This window comes from Misgurnus anguillicaudatus, chromosome 2, assembly GCF_027580225.2.
Source record: "Misgurnus anguillicaudatus chromosome 2, ASM2758022v2, whole genome shotgun sequence".
NCBI classification, from domain to species: domain Eukaryota; kingdom Metazoa; phylum Chordata; class Actinopteri; order Cypriniformes; family Cobitidae; genus Misgurnus; species Misgurnus anguillicaudatus.
The window spans coordinates 50,318,037-50,339,646 of NC_073338.2; the positions used below are offsets into that span (position 1 = coordinate 50,318,037).

General features: G+C 36.5%; 1 protein-coding gene across 3 annotated transcripts in view; it reads right to left on the reverse strand.

Moving 5' to 3' along the window:
• Positions 1 to 21,610, reverse strand: part of LOC141349056 (glypican-5-like) — a 189,522-nt gene that overhangs the window by 60,390 nt on the left and 107,522 nt on the right. For all 3 annotated transcript variants that reach the window (XM_073857318.1, XM_073857307.1, XM_073857313.1), the window contains one exon: positions 19,979 to 20,099. In XM_073857318.1, coding sequence (XP_073713419.1) covers positions 19,979 to 20,099 — 121 coding nt within the window. The remainder of the gene's footprint in view (positions 1 to 19,978; positions 20,100 to 21,610) is intronic.

Below are 21,610 nucleotides of genomic sequence, written 5' to 3' on the forward strand. Positions count from 1 at the left end.
TAGCTAGTCAGTACGTCGAAATGCGTCCCTTAAATCATTCTGATTGGTCAGCAGTTTATTATAAAGTATTAGCCACACGGCGCACATAGCTAATAGTTATATTTGTTACATAGCAACTATCTGTTAGTGTTTATATTTCATGCCCTAAAAAGAGACATTGTACTGACTTACCGGAAATGCACTTACTTCATTACAACATACTAAATATTTACACAGTTTATTTCAACAGATCTTAAAAACAACCAACCCTCACAGGACCTATTAGGGTTAGGCTATAAGTGCCAAAGGTTTAAAACTTGGCCAGTACAGCACAGAACGGTGCAAAGTGGGTCACAAGAAACATGACATATTCTTTCCTCTTGCTGACACACACACACACACATATACACACGCACACACTGAACACACACACACAGAACACCACTGTATTGTACATGCACTGTAAAATTCAACAAAAATGATCAGACTTTTATCACAGCCAGTCTAGACGTCTATTCAAGATGGTCTCCAAAAGAGAATGGACAGCCTTTGGGTAAATATAAAAAACTAATTTTACAAAAAGATGAACACGCCACTGAAATGTTTAGAAATGAAATGTACTGTATAGATTTATAAAACGGTTAGTTTCTGTCCTTGATTCCGACTGGTCAATAGCTGTGGTTTATTTACGCCAATACACAGCTATGACCCGCTGAACTCAATTCTGTGTATCACCGTGCAGCACCCTAAACAATGTAAACATATACGAAACATTTTGTTCCTCAGGGACTATTTTATCCAATGGAAGGAAGGCTTCTAATGATTCTGGGAACCAAAATCTGAAGGAAAAAAAATGAAAAATGTTGATGAGGATTTCTGGTTCCCAGAATGCTTTGCATGAGGCTGTTATTTTAGCTTTATTCTGTCAAGATTAAAACTTGTTAATGTTTAATGTTCATTTATCTTTTAACAAACTGTTGCTATTAAATAACATACATTTAAAGAGCACCTATTTCATTGCTAAAAAACAACGTTATTTTGTGCATTTGGTATAATACAATGTGTTCGTGTGGTTTATGGTTAAAAAACACATTATTTTTCACATACCGTACATTTTTGTGGATACAGATTTTACTATCTTCCTGAAACGCACTGATTTTGTACAAAACTTATTGATATAAAAAGCGCTGAGGCCCTGATTGGCCAGCTAATAAGTACGTTGTGATTGGCCTGAATACCTCTGATGTCAGCCGGAAATGTGACGCTCCTTACCATGTTTGAAAGATTCACTCACAATGTAATGGTAACAGAAGTTAATTTATAGTCCGAAGTGGGAGGAGTTATGATAATGTCAGTCTTACCAATCCCAGGAAGTAAACTGTTGCCTACAATCCGTGTGTTTGTTGTAGTCCAAGAAAAGAGATTTACATTGGAGATGATAACTCACGTCAGCGTTTACTTTGGGGTATGTAGCTTTTGCATATCGTTAACGTACTAATACACACCAAAGGAAATGTAAAATTGTAAATCGGATGATAGGTGCTCTTTAAATCTACAGTAAGTTACTGGTAAACAGCTGCATAACTACAGTAAAAAGTTTTACATCAAAGCTAAAGAGGTTGCATTGACTCCACTTCACGTCATGCCTAACAACACCCTTTAGCTGTGACGTTTTTAACAATACATCACAGCGTCTCTTCCCTTATTGCTTACATGAATACATTAAACACAGTGTTTATGGAGTTGTTTAGGGGAATAATGCATAAAGGAAACATTCGTGAATATAAAATGAATAGCAAAGCAAAATCACATCCTTGATTCTTGAACTCTATGACAAGCAATGCAAAACACGACATTCTGTTGGTAAATAATTAAATATGTCTTGCATATAAATGTGTGAGAAACAGAATGTACAAGGACTAAAATGACATTCATTCCTACCACACATGTTCATTGTTTTCAAATGTACTGTACTGTAGCACTAACCACTCAAACTTTCAAAATGCACCCCACTAACCAAATACCTCTCTTATTCACAGGTCCAGAGGAATGCGCAAGATTAAATTCTTCTTCATATGCCCGCCGGTTTTTATTGACTACAAATCTTAAGTTGCCCGAGTGACGGATTCTTTGGCAGGCGCAGGTTGAGGTGTGTTTGTGTTGGTAGCTAATAGTTCACACGGCTTTGTTGAAATCTCCCAGCAGGGTTCAAGAAAACACATTCCAGGACTTAATGACCAAAATCAGGGTGAAATATTATGTATCTGCTGCACACTGGCATAAAAAGAGACTTGGTGAGAAAACACAAAAAAGAAAGACAAAAAAGCCAGAATAAGGAGAGAGTGCACTGGAAAATAATGCCAAAGAAGAACCATTTTTGGCTTAATGGTTCTATAAAGAACCTTAACATCTGAAGAACATTTCTGTTTCACAAAAGGTTATTTGTGGTAAAACAGCTTCTTTAAGGTGTAAAGGCTTCGTTTTCGTCGATCGGATCACAAGTGGACGACGCTAAATACAGGTGTAAACCGGGTGCTAAACGTTTTGAGTTCGTCCAGTTTTCGACCGAATTGCTTTTGTGGTGTAGACGCACATGTGGTCGAATCTGTTCCAGCAGCCAAAATAGACCGCCTACTCTCCGCCTCAGATCTTATCTGATGTACTGAGCACAACATTGTTGACAGCACAATCTTTAGGCTTTCATTGATAAAAAACTTGAAATATAAGAGAAAGCTCTTACATATACACATACAAAACTCTATGCAGCATGTTTACTTACAACACAGGCAAATTATTAGTTTGCGTCAATTTAAATCCATAATTTTTTCCCGCTCACGTTTAAATGAAAGCAAAAGTGGACAAAAGAGACGGTGTATTAAAAATACCAGGTGTAAACATGAATGTGTTTTACTAGTCCACTTGTGATCGGATCGACCAAAACGCATCTTAATACCAGGTTTAAACAGCCCCTTTAACTGAATAGTTATTTAGGGGAACTAAAAATAGTTCTTTAGGTGTTAATGGGTCTTTATGAAACCATTAAAGGAATACCTGTAGTCTACTCATTTTCAATATTAAAATATGTTATTACCTTCACTAAGAATTGTTGATACATCCCTCTATCATCTGTGTGCGTGCATGTAAGCGCCGGAGCGCGCTGCGACGCTTCGATAGCATTTAGCTTAGCCCCATTCATTCAATGGTACCATTTAGAGATAAAGTTAGAAGTGACCAAACACATCAACGTTTTTCCTATTTAAGACGAGTAGTTATACGAGCAAGTTTGGTGGTACAAAATAAAACATAGCGCTTTTCTAAGCGGATTTAAAAGAGTAACTATATTTTATGGCGTAATAGCACTTTTGGGAGTACTACGACTCGCCTGAAAAGTCCGCTCCCCTTCTCACTCTCATAACGGGATGTGAGGGTGTTACTGCGCCGAGTCGAAGTACTCACAAAAGTGCTATTACGCCATAAAATATAGTTCCTCTTTTAAATCCGCTTAGAAAAGCGCTACGTTTTATTTTGTACCACCAAACTTGCTCGTATAACTACTCGTCTTAAATAGGAAAAACATTGATGTGTTTGGTCACTTCTAACTTTATCTCTAAATGGTACCATTGAATGAATGGGGCTAAGCTAAGTGCTATCGAAGCGTTGCAGCGCGCTCCAGCGCTTACGTGCACGCACACAGATGATAGAGGGATGTATCAACAATTCTTAGTTAAGGTAATAACATATTTTAGTATTGAAAATGAGTAGACTATTCCTTTAAGCCAAAAATGTTAAGCATTGTTATAAATGATGAAGAAGATATTTTGATAAATGATGGTAGGCACACAGTTGGCAGTACGTATTTGTTTTTCCTACTATGGAAGTCTATGGGTAGCGTCAACTGTGTCCTTACAATCATTTATCAAAATATCTTCTTTAGTATTCATCCAAAAAAAAAATCATACAGATTTATAATATGAGGATGAAAAAACCATGACAGATTTTTCATTTTTGGATGAACAATCCCTTTAAGGCTGTTTCCCGGATAGGGCTTAAGCCAAACCCCAGATTAATTTGACATAATTACATTACATAAATACTTTTAACATTAAACATACAGTATGTACCCTTAGACCTCAAAACCCTTCATGAAGATCATGTTTTAATTGAGATTTATACATGAATAAATAAGCTTTTGATTGATGGTTTGTTAGGACGGGACAATATTTGGTCGATATACAATTTGAAAATCTGAAATCTGAATGTGCAAAAAAGAAACCGAAATATTGAGAAAATCGCCTTTAAAGTTGTCCAAACGAAGTTCTTAGTAACACATAACACATATTTTTCATATATTTACGGTAGGACATTTACAAAATATCTTTATGGAATATGATCTTTAATATCCTTTGGCATAAAAGAAAAATCTATAATTTGACCCATACAATGAACTGTTGGCTATTGCTACAAATATGCCCATGTGACGTATGACTATTGCTGCGTTCAGACCAGCTGCGGTAGAGGCGTCAAGAGCAAGTGATTTCAATGTTAAGTCCATGTAAAGACGTATTGATGCGCGTCTGGAGGTCTCGCTATGTGAATGAGGCGTGGTACACGCGATTCCGCCTCATTCGCGCGTCTAGTTTGCGTGAATGCTGCAAATTGAGCGTTGCCACGGCAAATGCGCGAGTTGAAAATTTTGAACTTTGGCAGAAAAAAACGTGCCGCGTTAACCAATCAGGAGCTTGCTCTAGTAGTGACGTGATTACAGGAAGCTAGCGGAGTCGCAGAAGCCTTTCCCATGACACAAATTTCCGTGTGAATGTCTCGATGACTAGAATTTCACGCAAGCCAACTCAAAATGTTCAAGCGGCAAACTATACACAGTAGACGTAAATTTACTGCCTCAACCGCGGCTGGTGTGAACCCACGGTTATGGTTTTGTGGTCTAGGGTCACATATGGAGTAGTACAGGGGAATAATACAGAATGGAAACATCCATGGATGTAATGAGCGGTAAAGCAAAATCACATCCTTGTTTCTTGCATTTTAATTTGCTTTATTTCCTTAACCACTCTGTGACAAACCATGCGAAACACATCATTCTGTTGGTTAAGAATCCAATATGTCATATTAATGTACCAGAAACAAATCATACAAATCAATGTGGACAGAATGTACAAGGACTAAAATGGCATTTATTCTTACCACAGATGTTTGTTGTTTTCAAATGTATTAAAGCCAAGTCCTAGATTAAAATGCATGTTTGAGCCGTCTTAAAATACATTCAAAATCATTCAAATAAACCAATGCCATTGTTTTGTCTCAAGATACACACCAGTCATGTTTTTTGGAGGTATGTTTGTAAAAGTTATTTAAATGTTTGTGTGCCAAACTCAAAGCAAACTTTCTTTTTGAGTTTTTCTAGAGTTTAAATTATGATACTCTTTCAGGAATATCACATAGCAGACGCTTTAATCCAAAACCACTTACAAATCAGAGAGCATTTAACAATTTATCTTAAGAGCCAACACACGCACAGTTTGACCCTGACTCATTTAGACTCTATCACCTGTGCGTCTAGGAGCACTGCTGTGTGATGAATAAGACGAAAAAGAGCCTTTAATAATTCAACACACCAGGTCGCATTAGGCAAATACCCCTTAGGTGTACAAATTTACATTTTTATCTCTCAAATTCTGCACAAACCTTGAGTTCCTGCCTTTGAATGAAACTTACGACACCTCAACAAACATCGCTTTTAGAGCAATGCTACACTGTGCCATCTGTCAGTGGCTGTGGGTGGGGCTTTATCAGTGTGATGTCACATTAACAAGAGAATCAAAACAGAATGTCTAATGAGACTACTTTGGTTTAATGGGGATTGAAAAATAAGGAGGGTGGATTCTTTTTCATTGTTGGGTTGTTCAAAAGATGAACAGAATGAGAGAGAGACACAAACCGACAGAAAGAAAAGTGAGAAGCTCGAGTTAGAAAAAATGGACTGTTAAACGTCTTACTCTCCTACTCATTTTAATCAAAAGCATTCCTTCAGCCTGAGCGCTGCGTCTCCAGGACAAACAGAGCGCGACGTCTGGCCTGGCACAGCGTTCATGACATTGACCTTCTCTCCTTAAGGAAAAAAGGGCTTTCAGACTTTAGACGGCCTGGCAAACGGCCTCATATTTTCCGTGGAGGGAGAGGACGTGGTGCTCGGATGGAGCCGTATAGGGAGTCGCGGCTTCACATGTAGCTGTGAGGATTAATGTTGTAAAATAATTGTCAATGAGCCAATGAATTAACATGATAAAACGCAGTCGGGAGGAATTTGTGGGTCACCAGAGCCCTGTTAAAGCCAGCGGCCCACTGAGTGCTTTACTGATAGACAAGATGGGTGTAATTTGACATGCTTCGCTTGTTTCTAGCAGAATAAAGTTGTCTGGATTTGACAAGCATCATGCTTGTATTCTTTATATGTCTTTGGTTTACAGCAAATAGAGAGAACTAGAGAAGAGGACAAATAAAAAAAGGGATGGGATGGGGAAAGGGGGAAATTAAATGAAATTAAGCAGTGTTAAATTAACAAGAGGAAATTAATGTTCAGTCAGCTGTGCTGTTTTGGAATCAAAGGATTTCCTTGTGTTCACATGCTTGTGTTCAGCAATGACTGTGACATCACTGAGTGAGAGCGAGCGAGAGAGAGAAAGAGAAAGAGAGAGAGACATTTAGAGGCATCATTCATTTAAATTTATCTGACATGAGCTCTTAACAAATCTAAAGTAAGTACACACTTCATTTCTTCATTTACCAAAAGCTTTCATTTAAAGTGACTACGAATAAGATCACGAGAGTGGTCCATAAAAGATACAAGTTAAATAAAGTGCTTAAAATATTAATTAACAGACACATATAGGTCTATTTTAAAGCAATAAACCATAAGAGGCCATGCATGTGTTGTTGGGCATGAGAGAAAGTCACGGGGCTTTAATAAAAGATGGCAACAGCGGTACGATTATGAACACTAATGTTCAAATCAATTCAATTCAATTTTATTTATATAGCGCTTTTCACAATTTGGTAATTGTTTCAAAGCAGCTTTACATTAATAGAAGCAGTAAAAGCACAGAAAAACGACAGATAGCACAACATAATACACGATAGCATAAGCAGTCAAATTTGCTGCGGCTATGACTCGACATTATAAGCGAGCGTATTACCAACGTAACGTCTAGAAGAGGAAGCTAAGTTAAGCCCAAGAAGGCTGCCTCCCCGGGGTAAAAAAACCCCTAGGAGAAAAAAACCCTGGGCTGTTTAGCCGTGGAAATAAAAAAAAGTCCTAGGAGGGAAAAACCCTTGGGAGATATATATGTATATACACACATATAAACGGATAAGGAGATTAAGTGGGTTCTGACGGTGATCGTTGGTCAGGCATCAGCTGGGCATCACTCGAATAAATGTATTTGAACCTCACCGAACCATGATGTATGTATACCGTGACGGTTCGGGATGAATGCACGTACCGTTACACCACTATTGTATACCCATAAAGACCCAGAAATTTACCTTTGAGGGTGCTTCCTTGGGTTTATGGTTGGCAAACAACTTGATTTATAAGCCATTAGATGTATTGTGGGTACTGTGCAAGTATACACGGTCAAAAAAATAAGGTAAAAAAGTGTACATTTTCTGTCACTGGGGTGGCACCCTCAAAGTTAAATTTCTGGGTCTTTATGGCTATACAATTGTGGTGTAACGGTACGTGCATTCATCCCGAACCGTCACGGTATACGAATTAGGAGAATGTCTAATGAGACTGGCCAACAGACATTTAACTGTCTATAAGTATCTTTGCAGGTGCATGTCAACTTATTCCACTAACCCAAACCTCTTCCTTAACCCTAACCCTTACAGTGTACTAATACTCTAATGACAGTTGACATAAGTTGCAAATTATTGAAAGTTAGTTGACATGTAGTTGCAAAGTTATTTATAGTTAGTAGAATGTCTAAAGTGGACTATCAAATTAAATTGTAACCAATTTTTATTGTGTACCTTTTGGGATACAATAGTATACACTAAGGACTTATTGTGTACCTTCAAGACCTATTTTGTACCACTTAAATGTTTGAGGGATACAAACATTTAAGTATACCTTTAAAGGTACCCAATAAGTGTTTATGGTACAAAACTGAACCTTAGGGGGCATTCTAACCTGCTTTATTAAGTTCGGTTGAATCTTACTAAAGTTTGTTTTCCCACTTGGTGCAGGGTTTTTTTTTTGGGGAGGGGGGGCAGGTGAGAATCCAGCAATCGATCTCTGGCGCGCACCAAAAGCGCTACAATCTACAATCAGAACGTCTCTCCATACTATAGTATTTAAACAGCGGCGTGATGTCTGCTGTATTTTCTTCTTCTTTTGTTTACTTCCACGGTTTGGTTGGAATTTCTCGCACGTTGATTCTGACCGATTAAAAACAAATATGTTGAAAGACCAATAAGTGATGTGGATGTTATCAAATGACTGGATTTTGGTTTGTTTCAACTGGGTCGGACCAGAGCAATCAGTGTGGTGTGAAAGGGAACCAAAACTGCTAAAAAAGCTACGATGTATCATTTTTTTTGCCTTTGGTCTGGACCGAATGAACCGAACTACAGATGTAAAAGCATCCTTAGGGTACCACCCCAGCGACAGAAAAGGTATTTTAAAAAGATGATTTATTTTTACTGGACTAGGTCATTGTTGATGATATGGTCACAGTGTTCAGATGTGGAACGAGCAGTGGAGAGCTTTTAGTAAACTCTTTAAACAGCTGTATGTCTTCATTAGAACCTTGTGTTTTCCCCGAGGCCTCAGACAGAAGATGAGCCTTTGATACAGAATACCACCACAATATACACCTGATACCCTGCCAACAGTGAAGAGACCTTTAACACAGAGGACTACAGGTCAAGTTATAACCTAATAAACTGATCAACAAACAGGAGTTGACCCCAATCAACCTGCTGGGTAATTCAAAAGAAAAATGAAGTTCAGAGCCAAAATCAAGTCAGCTTCAAGAGTTTTGTTTTCAGAATTTGGCTGTGTACTTATGTGAAGTAGGCACTAAACAACAAACACACCAGAATATAAAACATTTAAATCTTAATAAAACCTGCAAATAAACAGAATATAAAAAGTGCATCTCACATGTTTTCTTGTAAATTAGATTTTTTTAAATCATGCTTTTATGTTTAGGTTCAGTCATTTCACTATAATGGCAATGAAAGGTTATGAGTCAGTGATTAAAATGCCCTATTTACTGTCTTTAGCTGCAAAACACACAAACAAATCTCCACTACTCAGAACATCTTCACTGTCCTTTCTAAAATAGATAAAAAGGTAAAAAAATTCAGTCAATATCATAAAAGAGGTATATCCTAAAAGGGATACTGAATTTGGGATTTTCCTTAGTTGTCAGTTATAATCATCAAAAGTAAAAGAAATAAACATTTCAAATATATCAGTCTGTGTTTAATGAATGAATATAATATACAAGTGTCACTTTTTGAATGGAATTAGTGAAATAAATAATCTTTTTGATTATATTCTTATTATATGACCAGCACCTGTATTTGGTAAAACTGCTTTACCGAGTATAAAGCTCTTGAATCCTGATGTGTGCATGCCATGGTTAACCAACGTGATCTCATGAGAATACGTGTGTATTTTTATGTTTCAATGTGGTTGTACAATACGTACATTTACTTACATTTAAAACACACTGAAACGTACAATATCAACGTTTAGACAGAACTAATACGTAAATTATTTTTTTAATTGAGTTTCTTACTCATAACAATGACATGTTTTCAGTCATATTTTCTGACTTATTTATTTAAGACAGTTTACACATTTACCTAATGAAATGATTATGATATTCAGAGAATTTCACAATATTTAACATTTTAAAACTTTAAAATGAATAGCATTTCTGTATTTATATTTTGTTTGTTTGCCACACAAAAACGCGATTTCTCCTGCTGTCTTACTAAGTTACTAAGCAATAATTACAACAAAATACAACATAAATTCACAAAAGATTTTACTTTTATTCATTTGCTGTAATCAACATCTTTAAATTTCATACGATTGCGAGGAACAGATTCAAATTCAGCCCTTTATCAGCGATCTTTATCCGCGTTCTCATCAGCAACCGCAACGTCAGGTCGCGCGTTCGTTAATGTGAATTCAAATATCCCGCCTCAAGAAGCTTTACGACACATTGCTTTACGGCAGTGATATCAAAAGCTCATTGGCTCTTTGAGTGCCACGTGACATATTTGCGTCATTTCCATTTCCGTGGTGTACGTTTGAAATAAAAAAAGCGTGCCGTGACAGAGGGAAGCCGGATCAACGCGGATTAATAACTTTAATACTTCTCTTTACTTTACTTCATATACTCCAGAGAGGACCTTGGCTGCAGCACATTGTCATTTTAACTACTTTTGGTACTGATTTTAATATTCACAATAAATAAGTTGTTGTGATTACACTTGTCTGTCTGTTATGATTTTTTAAAGAGTAAGTTAATGTTAAATGATTTTAATAAACTGTTTTGCGTATGACTGTAGCACCTTAAAATATCTTTTGAATGCTATATTGTTACTAATATGTTCCTAAACATATCTGTCCGTTACGTTGCATAATATAAAAAGAATACATTACGTATTTAAACATTTTGTAAAAAAAGAGTTTGGGTTTAGGGTAAGGCTTGGGGTTAAGGTGGTAACATATCGTTAAAATGGTTAAAAGGAAATTATACAGCAATCTTTATGGAATGAAAGATACGTATATGTTTTACGTTTTTTAGCTGTCAAAACGTAATAATGCTACGTTTAAATGTTGTAAATACATCTACATTGTACGTTTTAGCATCTATTTAAACGTACAAAAATACGTTTTTTGTTTTTTAAAGTTACGTGTAAATACTACGTATTAACAGTGAGACCAGGCTGGGTTAACCCAATTCATCTTAGAGGAATTTGCTACTAAATAATTGTGGCGTTTAACAGATTCTGCAAACAAAGCAATATTTCTGAAAGACGTTACGCTGGTATTAAAAAAAACCTATTTAATGAACGTATATGTGCCAAGAGCATTGGGTTAATACCAATGTCTCATTTTTGAAGGAGGTGGCATTTAGCGGCTTTTGTGTTAACAAAAAGGCTGAGACTTTTTAGAAACACGCACAAGATGCTCTTTGCAACATTCTGTAATCTTGCATGAATTAAGTGAACTTATGTCAATCATGCTAGCTAAAATGGTTTGCTATCAATTAACACTTTCCCCGCCATTTGATAATCTTTCTGAATCTGATCTCTAACAAACTTCCTTCACAAAAACGCAATTATTTCACCTGTTTGCTAAAACATTTGTACTTTTTTTCAATACCCATATTTAAGAGTTTATAAGCAGAGATTTTTTTCCCATTTTGTTTGTTTATTTATTGTTTGTTTGAAAGCAGAGGGTTTATTCTTTCATTTGATATATTTGTATGTTTATATATTTTTAGAAGAACATTTTTTCTGGAAAAAATCTTAAAAAATGCTGGCGGGCAAATTCTCTAATAATGGCTGGCGGGAAATGAGTTAAAGGGCACATAAATAACAATTTTCATGGGAATAATATTTGTAATATCATTCAATTTTTATTTTGCACCCTCAGATTTTCAAATAGTTGTATCTCTACCAAATATTATCCTATCCTTACAAACCATAGAGTTTTTGTGGTCCAGGGTTCACATTGATCAATTCCTGTTAAAGTAATAAATAAAAAAGAAACCACAAAAATTGTCAGTAAGAAAAAGTGCAAGAAGAGAGAGAAACAAGAAGTACAATTTTCCAAGGAAGGTCTTGTTTGAAGTGGAAGTACCCACCCGAAAATTCTGGCGGCCCAAACAGAACAGCTTATAAATGAATTCTCTTTAATGTTGTAAACCAAACGTCATGTAGAGCAGGTGTTTGTACAGTAGCACCGCCCGGTCAAAGCAAGACTTCTTAGTTTTGCTCTAACACTTTAAAAGTGAAAAACTTCCCAGTTAAAATTTCCCTGAAGTCATAAGAATGACAACATCGCATGCATGAGTGTGTTTAAAAAACAAAAACACCCACCCTACGTACAGAGATGCTATTGTGTTTCCACACCCTAAAACAGCTGTGCAGTTGGCCCGTTCTTTAGATTCCATTGGGAGATATTTACAGGGAATCAGATATAATTACTGAGCATTAACGGGAGGGACGGCCCACCGGCGACCTGAAGCACGGCTGGATCGTTTTACGTCTCGTTTAACGTCCACTGAGGAGATTTCACATATCATCGCCAATTCATTCTCATCTACTCTTTTTGGTTTGTGGACCTCTACTAGTGCATCTGTTCAATGTTAGGTCAGAAAGTCACCAATGCATTGTCTCTCATACTCTGAATTGAGTTCAAATGCCTGTATAATCAGTATTATTAGTACTGAACCAGAATTAAATGTGACATTTAACTGCTCCTCGTAAGGGCGACTGGGACTGTGGCTTCTGTTCTCAAAACATACAGTCATACAGGCAACCCCTCCAGATTTCTCAAGGACTCATTCAAGACCAATTTGTAGGATTTGAGAGGAATAAAAATGAAAAGGCATCAAATTGCAATTGAATTTCCTGAATGTTATTAAAGCTCGTACATTGCGAACAATGAACACGGACAGGAACGAGGTCACGCTGCAGGATTCAGTGGAGCCAAGCCCATCTGAGATAAATCTGGATTCATGGACCGTAGACGTTTTGCCAAGTACACAAACAAAACCGAGATCTCACCAGTTCAAGAGGTGCAGCATTAGTCAGGGATGGTCAAACCCTCACCGCCTGTTTTTACACATGTTTTAACAAACAATCTAAACCTAAGTTTGACTCTATGCCCTCCTTCTGTTGTTAGTGCTTCAAACAATGTCCCAAAGAGAATTTACACCACAAATCAAATTCTGATGTCAAACAGAAAGCATAAGAAATGACAAAACTCATACATCCAGATCACCTCAAACATTCAAGGTCTTGGTGTTTATATACAGGTTACAGCTGATTTCTAAAGTATTATTCGCAACGGATTAGTATTGTCTGGGATCTGAGTTTTGTGTGGCCCATTCACACGGGATAAGCAAAGGTTGTGATTTTACTTAAATTAACTGGGTGTAAATTGTAAAATGCACAATACATCGATATGGGTTGATACATCGATTTAATTTCTAAGGATCCGATGCATCGATGCCACACGTAAAAAATCGATTTGAGGTACCTTTATTTTGACACTCTCCATGTCCTTATTCCTTGATGTAATGTGTTTCTACGTATTTCTGCCATAGCGTGCAATTTTGTTTATTTTTATCTTCTAGGTCAGCAAGTGAATGCGATGCAGCAACAAACCAGTTGTAGCTGCGAAAACACAGCGAAAGAGACAAAAATGAGCGTTTGTTTAGCACTGCAGGTGATATTGTAAATTGCAAAACGCAGTGTGCTCTCTCCTAAACATGTTGATCAGTTTTATTTAATAATTTTTTTAAAACCTGAATGATTGTCACCATTGCACATTTTGGCACAAAATGCTAAAAGACTTTGGGCCCTATTTTAACGATCTAAGCGCATTGTCTAAAGCGCACAGCGCAACGTCTAAATGGGCGTGTCCGAATCCACTTTTGCTAATTTAACGACGGGAAAAATTGTTTTTGCGCCGAGCGCATGGTCAAAAAGGGTAGGTCCTATTGTAATGTGAGTATTTTGGGCGTAACGTGCAGTAAACCAATGAGAGACTCAGCTCTCATCCCCTTTAAAAGCAAGTTCCGCTGGCGCTATGTCTAATCCCTATTTAGATGACGGACTTTGTAAACTGAAAAACTAAGCGGAGGAAGAAGATCCCCGGTTTAAGATTAATGTTAAATAATTGTGTTGTTTTTCACTTGTATTGAAATTGTTATTTTTTTAGTAAAACCTTTAAAACCCGTTTTCTTTTAGTCATGGAAGTAAAAAAGCTTTAAATGTATGGCTATCCAATATCATCAAAACATAATTTACAAGTATGTAAGATAAGGTTTGTACTCTAAAAATAATTTATTTGTAACAAACAGGAGATAAAGAAATTACAAACGGCTCTCCTCACGTTTCAGCACTTTGGACAGCGTTTTTTTAGCTAAGAGTTTTTTTAAGCATTACTTACAAATGTTTCTCATCTGACCATATCCACAGGTACATCATATACAATAAATCCGTGAGGTAGCATTAAAAAAAACATTTAAAAACAGATGCATTTGTTCAAAGCAAAGCATTTATTTACTTACCAGGCTGCAGGTGAAGCAGCTCTTTGCGCCTTCTAACGTCTCATAATTAGTCCTCATTTATGTCCAAGAGACTCAATAATAATCTTTTACATTCAATCCTTTAATCTTTCATATTTAAAAGCATTTTTGTGCTGCTGCGCATTAATGTACTTTGTGATAAGCAAACCCGCGTTGTCCTCCCGTTTATAGGCGCATTTTACTAATGCGCTCTTTAAATAACATAAAACACATTGCGCCATTGACTTTAGACTTTAGAGCAGGTTTTTGTTGGTCAATGGCGTAGTCTATTTTAGTTGCCTCAAAATAGCAACGCGCCAACAATGCGTCTGAACACACCTCATTTTCAGACCAGAACGCCCATGGGCGCAAAAGGGGGCGCAAATGCATTTGCTATTTAAACAACGCGGCGCTAAACGTGAAAATTAGGGTGGAAACTAGCGAAAGACACTTGCGTTGCGCATTGCGCTGCATTGCACCGGGTGTAAGATAGAGCCCTTTGACTGTTGCCTTGATAAGCTTGATTTTATCTGACATTTTGCCCATCATTATTCATTTTTCTTCATTTATAAAAGTGTATTTTTGTTAGTTTGTTGTTGTAAATGTTTCAATTGGGACCGAGATTGTGCCAAAGAGTTAAATTAAATGTTCATGTTCAGTGTTGGGGAAAGTTACTTTTAAAAGTAATGCATTACAATATTAAGTTACTGTACTCCCCAAAAAAGTAACTAATTATGTACTTTTCATGGAAAGTAATGCTTATGTTACTTTTAAGTTAGTTTTGCATTACTTTATCTTACTTGGCTGAGGCTTGATCTCTTTCAGGCCTTGCAGGTGTTTTTATGACTAAAAAGTTCTGCATTCAAAAATTGCATATTTCATCACAAAAAATGTCGAGCTCAGCCATCTCAGTATCTGACTCAAACTGTTCCCACACAGGCATGTACGCATAGAGTGAATAATGTGACTTAGTTTTTTAATCTAATTTATTAAACTAAAAAATAACTTTCATTACTTTTTTGAAAAAGTAACTAAAAAATTAATGTGTACATTTAAAAAGTAATGCGTTTCTTTACTCGTTACTTCAGAAAAGTAATATTATTACGTAATCCACGTTACTTTTAATGCATTACCCCCAAAACTGTTTATGTTATATATATTTTGGTTGCATTTGTAAGTAAAAATGTAGCTGCTTAACTAGGCACATAATATAAAAACATCGATAAATTAATCGATTTTGTATCGAATCGTAATGAACTGTCCGTTTTACACTCCTATTATCTCCCGGATATGATGTTGAGGCTTTGTGTGACATTGTGTCCTATACATGCAACGCCACAACATGTGGTACCTTTTCCATGTTAACCTGATAAGGAACACTGTGCCGTACACGGTACACCCCCTCCCTTACACGTGAGGCTGCATTACGTCATTGTAACTTTGAAGCATTAAATCTTCAAAATATACGGTCATGCGGCACATCGTTGGAAAGCTTAGACTTTCGGGATTCCATTAAGTGCACACACAAAGCATAAGATGATTTTTAGCAGTCATAAAACTGTAATCTAGTTGTTACTTGCCTGAACTGGGCGCGCCGATTTAGGATATATACTTACCTTCAAAATCTTCCCTTAATCCGCTTCGGTGAAATTGTCCAAAACAAATTGTTCATAAATCCCCAAAAGTCCAAGGAAATGGAATATCCAAGCCTTTTAATCCAAAACGATTTGTTCATCTCACAATCTTGACGTTTCTGACCGAATTACGATATAAATAGTGTATACAATTAGTTCACTAACGGACATTGGTTCGAATCTCACTTTTCATTCACGATTTATAATGAATATATTCGGATGTCACGTTTATTGTGCACAGAGTTTTGTCCTGATTGCTGCTGACAAGTCTGCCCGTACAGAGATCTCATTTAATGAAAGTTCTGCACATTCTGAACATTAATAATCAAAAATAGATGGAGAGAGATTACACGTTTCAAACGGCCAGTGACATCTTTTTTTTCGAGGGCGCCTGATGCGAAGTTCGTCACAACATGTATGTAGCCCGTCATGTGTGTGGGTTCGTAATTTCAAAATATGTGTTCTGCGCATCGAGAGATCCTGTGTGCATCACGTGTCTTGTCAAAATAAATGCTTGCTGCAGACACGTCTAAAGTGTTTATGATAAAAGAGATGCGTGCGTTTGCCAGATACTCACATAATCTCACGAGTTTACTGTTAAGTGAGTGTCTTGCGTGTATTTTGTGAACGTGAGTGTCTCTTTTATAATAAACGGTTTTGACGCGTGTGCAACAGGCACTTGTTTTTTACTTTAGAAATAACAGACATGGCAGATTCGGATGGGATAAAGATCACGGACAACCTCCGCAGTTATTACAAATCACTAGCGGTCACCAGGTAATACTAATCCCGTGGTTTTAAGACAGCATATGAAATGAATTCGGTGTAGGTAAACATCTGACATCTTCTGTACACCCTTACATCAACAAACACAAAATGATCTTCGGCATTCACAACGTAAAGGTGCAACAAGAATAACCTTCACTTTTCGAGTTGCCATAGTAACAGGCGTCCCTGAACAATAAAAAGCAGATGTCATTCTGACTGAGAAGATGGAAGACGAGTAAAGACAGACAAGAGAAAGGCAAAGAAAAAAAGAAAAAAAAAACTATGCAGCATTTAAACTACAAATACATATATCATTTTCTTAACCTCCGCCCCTTTAAATTCTCTTTCTGTCTTTGGAAATATGTGGTTATAGAAAGTGAGAGAGACAGTTTCAAGAAACCTCTAAAGTACGGCGGATCAATATTTTCATTCCCATGCTCTGAGCATGTAACACAGATTCCTCTGGCAGTTTCAGTATCTATCATCTGAATAAGAAATCTATTCAAAGTATTTCTGTTAAAAATTGCCTCAACATCTGGCAAAAAAAAATCATTATTTTATTAGGGTGAAACACAAGTAAATATAAGACGTACCCATAAATTAGTGCATGAGATTTGCATACTGGTGTTTTCACGACGAACAAATCATGATTTAACAAAAACATTCCTATCAAAATTTCTTTACTAAATGTACAAAAAAATTCAACAACAACTAAAACCACACATATGCAATAATCATGTACGCTATAATCAAATACTAGGCTATAATTATAGGGGTGGTTTCCTGGACAGGGATTAGTTTAAAACTAGGACTAGTCTAATCCCTGTCCGGGAAATTGCCCTTGTAATGTTTATGATAATGTTGATATATAAAATGTATGTTATTATAATATTTTCTGTATTATATATTATTATACATGATCTATATTATTATTATTATTATTATTATATGCATATTATAATATATATTATTATTGCCTACTTATGTTTTCTACACATATGAAGAAGATGCATGTACTGACTGTCTGCTTAAAGGTTGAGTGCACAATATATGAAAATGCCTTGGGGAAAAGTCAGGTCGACTTCCAAAACACACATGTAGCCAATCAGCAGTAAGGGGCGTGTCTATGTCTTCTAAATGACATCTTTGCCTGTGTTTGCTTATGTGTGGGGCGGGTCTATCAACAGAAGGTCCAGATTCTATCGGGGTAGGGGCGTGTTTTTTTTAGGTGATTTGAAATGTCAACATTGACTTTCAGGGATCACGGACCCTGCCTTTAATGGCTAAAGTAAATGTCATGTAAATGTAAGGAGAAGTCTAAACGTCAATCACTTGATCTCCAGTCTTTTATTTTGTATACAGATGTGCGTCTCTGTCACATTAATTAAAAGTCATATTTGTTAATGCATCCAATATTTCTTTAATGTTACTCCGTTTGAATCACAGCACTGGCAAAGATGCAAAGCAAAACGAAACTTTACAGATAATTATATGATCATGGATTTCTTTCTAGATGTTCACTTCAGTGACAAACTGTTCAAAAATTTTATGTGGACCAGCGCTGTACTAAGCCCTTATATGGAGCTGGTTTTGGGCGTGTTTTATGCAAATTGCCAACCTCGTGCACGCAGCCGCTCATGTAGGACCAAGCGTGCCGCACAAGCCCTGAAAAGTGAAGCCAAAACGTCTCGATCGCCGCCCCATGACTGGTCCCAGTTTTGGTCATAAAGCCCGCCTCCCCCATGTTATTCAATGGGACTTGAGACCAACAAAAAAATTTAACTACACATCAAATATTCTTTTTTCCGAAGCTGGTTTCTGCCATTTACTGTAGTTTTTATCACGCTGCTGTAAATTCAAATGTTTGTTTTTAAAATAAGTTTGTGTTTAGTTAGTTATTAAATGATATAAAACTGTGGTGTCACGTCATGATTGACAGCTGTGATAACGTGTGATATGCGCATTCTGCAAGAGCAAGGTCTTGATTTCGCGGCTTTACTTCCTGCTCACTACTGCGCAGGACTGTTCTCGAAATCTTTACTGCGCAGACTCAAGACCCAAGATGTCAGCGCCATATGGGGACACTGGCGGCTTCAATTTTCACCAATGGAAGAGAGCGAACAGGCGTTGTCCATCTTTTTTTACAGTCTATGTGTAGGACACTCCAAATTCACTAACAAACAAGTAAAAGAACAAATTCATGTGCATACACACCAGGGTTATTATCACAAACAAAAACTATCATGAAAACTGAAACTATTAGTGAAAAAAACATTTTCATAAACTAAAATAAATATAAATATTTATTTAAAAAAAAACTATGATGTGGACCTGCAAAACGAACTAAAGCGAAAAAAAATTTGGGAAAACAAAACTTGCATTTTCGTATTTAAATAGCATTGGATTGGCAGCTGAACATGGAGTGACTCGCATGTTGTGTTATAAATAAACCTATGCTGGGTTGTTTCAATGCAATGCTGGGTTGTTTCAACTCATGGTTGGGTTAACAACAACCCAGCATAGGTTTACTTATACCCAAAATGTGTTCAGTTTAATATTTACTCAACATTGGGTTTAAAATAAACTAGCAGAATTTAGAGTGTTGCTTGGTGTGGTATTTGTCCCGCCCCTCCTCCACTTTGATTGGACGGCTAAAAAAAGTGCAAAGCGCAGCTTTTTTCACTACAGTTAAATTTTTCTCAAACCTTTAGAAGAGCCAAAACTTACAAATAACAACATTCTAACTTATATAGTGTGCTTTTTATGGTGATAATTCTGTATTTGTCAAAATCACATGGGGGACACAGAGCTTCACTGGTGACTACTGTAACTTGTTCAGGGCAGGACTAAATAAAAAAAAAAACTTATTTAAAAAAGTCCACTTATTCTAACAATAGACTAAAACTATACTAAAAACAAAATAAAAACAAAAAGTAATGATTTTTGAAAAATAGATTTGTTTATGCAGCATTAAAATAACTAACTCAGGCATAAGTGCTTTGATAAGGTTTAATGAAACGATGTTGTCATACCCAGAACCTTAAATTTGAGATATATGTTTTTAGCAAACTTTGTAAAAATTTTAGCCCTCAAAGTACGAAAAAAAAAATCTTTTTTCTAGAGGTGCTAGAAAAAGACTCTTATTTGTATTCACTGGGCAGTTAGCTACCTTTTTGTTCATTTTTAGGTTTTTAGCAATGCTTTTTAGCTAAGGGATGTGTAGTAATGTCCTCTAATCGGTGTGTGTCTTACCTGGTTAAACTGTTCCAGTTTGGCTTTGACCTCCATAAGCACCGGGTCAAACCCTCTGACCCTTACTTCTGGATTCTGTCGTTGAGCACGAACTCCACTGCTTACCACTCGTGCCGTATAACTGAAAGAAAAAGAGAGAAATTCAAATTCTGTAGAAGTTAAACTGAGAAGATCATTACATTTCTGAGCATTTGTGTGAGCCATCAAAAAAAAAATCAACCTTTGGCTGAGCTGCCTTGGAGACTTAAATCGTCAATCCACTGTTTGTCTTTAACATGACACGGACAGCATTTTGTTGTGGCAGCCCATGAGATCAATATAGCTCAGACTTCCTGACAGAAATGATACATTATAAAGTCTAATTGCTGGCTTATGGGATGGAGGAGAGGGGTTGTATACGAGAGTATTGATGAGGTAGTGAGTGAGAGACGACACCTCTGGAATATAAAAAAGAGGAAAAATGGCCTCAAATGAGGGATGGATGTGAGGCTAATTGGAGCCCTGTGAAGGACCGGAGAAATGTGTTGCATACTACAGGATCAGGAGAAAGCTCTGTTATTTCCAGACAATATTTGCTCATCCACAAAAAAGAAAAAGCCAAACAAAAAGTACATATAGAATAGAAGACAGCAAAAATGCTCCCATCAGACACATAAAGAAAGAAGATTAAGGTATGTAATGGCTGGGATTGGTGTAGATGTTGTGGTATATTTGGGTGTGTGTTGAGATGTGTCATTGATGAAAATGTGCATTAAGATGTCTTACAGCTTGTGATGTCTGTTAACTCTTTCCACGCCAAGAGAAAACGCTTTTAAGAGAAAACGCTTCCATGCCAATAACGCATTTTTCCAATGATCGGTATTTCCCTTAGGGCAAACAGATCAAACTCTATGTATGTTTTGATCATCGCTTTGATCTGATTTCTATCAGAAGTATTTCACAAAAATGTCTCAGCTTTTTGCTTAAAATTTGGTATTTTTGAAGAAACCTACCCATATTTGAGAGGCAATAAAAAGAAAACAAATAACGTTAGGATGAAGTGTTTTTTTTTGTTTCTTTGTTTGTTTAAAGCAGAGGGTCTGTATTTCATTTAATATATTGTAACACTGTATATGAGATTACACTTTAGGTTCTGGTAAACACACATAGACCCGCGTTCAAACTTTGTTTTTAAAAGTAGACGGGAGTATAATACATAATATCCAATCAGTGCTGTTAAAAATCGTGACATCATTTGACTTGCTCGTTCCTCTAATGACTTCATGGAAAATATTGATAGACAGAACGTGTAGCCAATTAGATAACGAATCCAATGATCTTTGTGTGACGTTTTATTTTCTGGTGTGGAAACTGCATTTTAAATGCTAACATAAGGATAAATAATATAAGAACGAACGTTTTATTTTGGGGCTGACTGGCACTTAGAAAAGGCACTAGTCATGCAAAAACCTTTGCATTTTTTAGCCTATTGACCTCAAACTTGAAACATAACTTCTTTAGATTTGTGGCTTTGGGATCATTTCATTTCTAGGTTTCACACACATATTTATCATTAAGTTTTTTAGTAATTAAAAAAATTAATTCCAAAATGTACTTCAGCCTCTCTAACTTTTTGAATTTTTAACTTTTTGA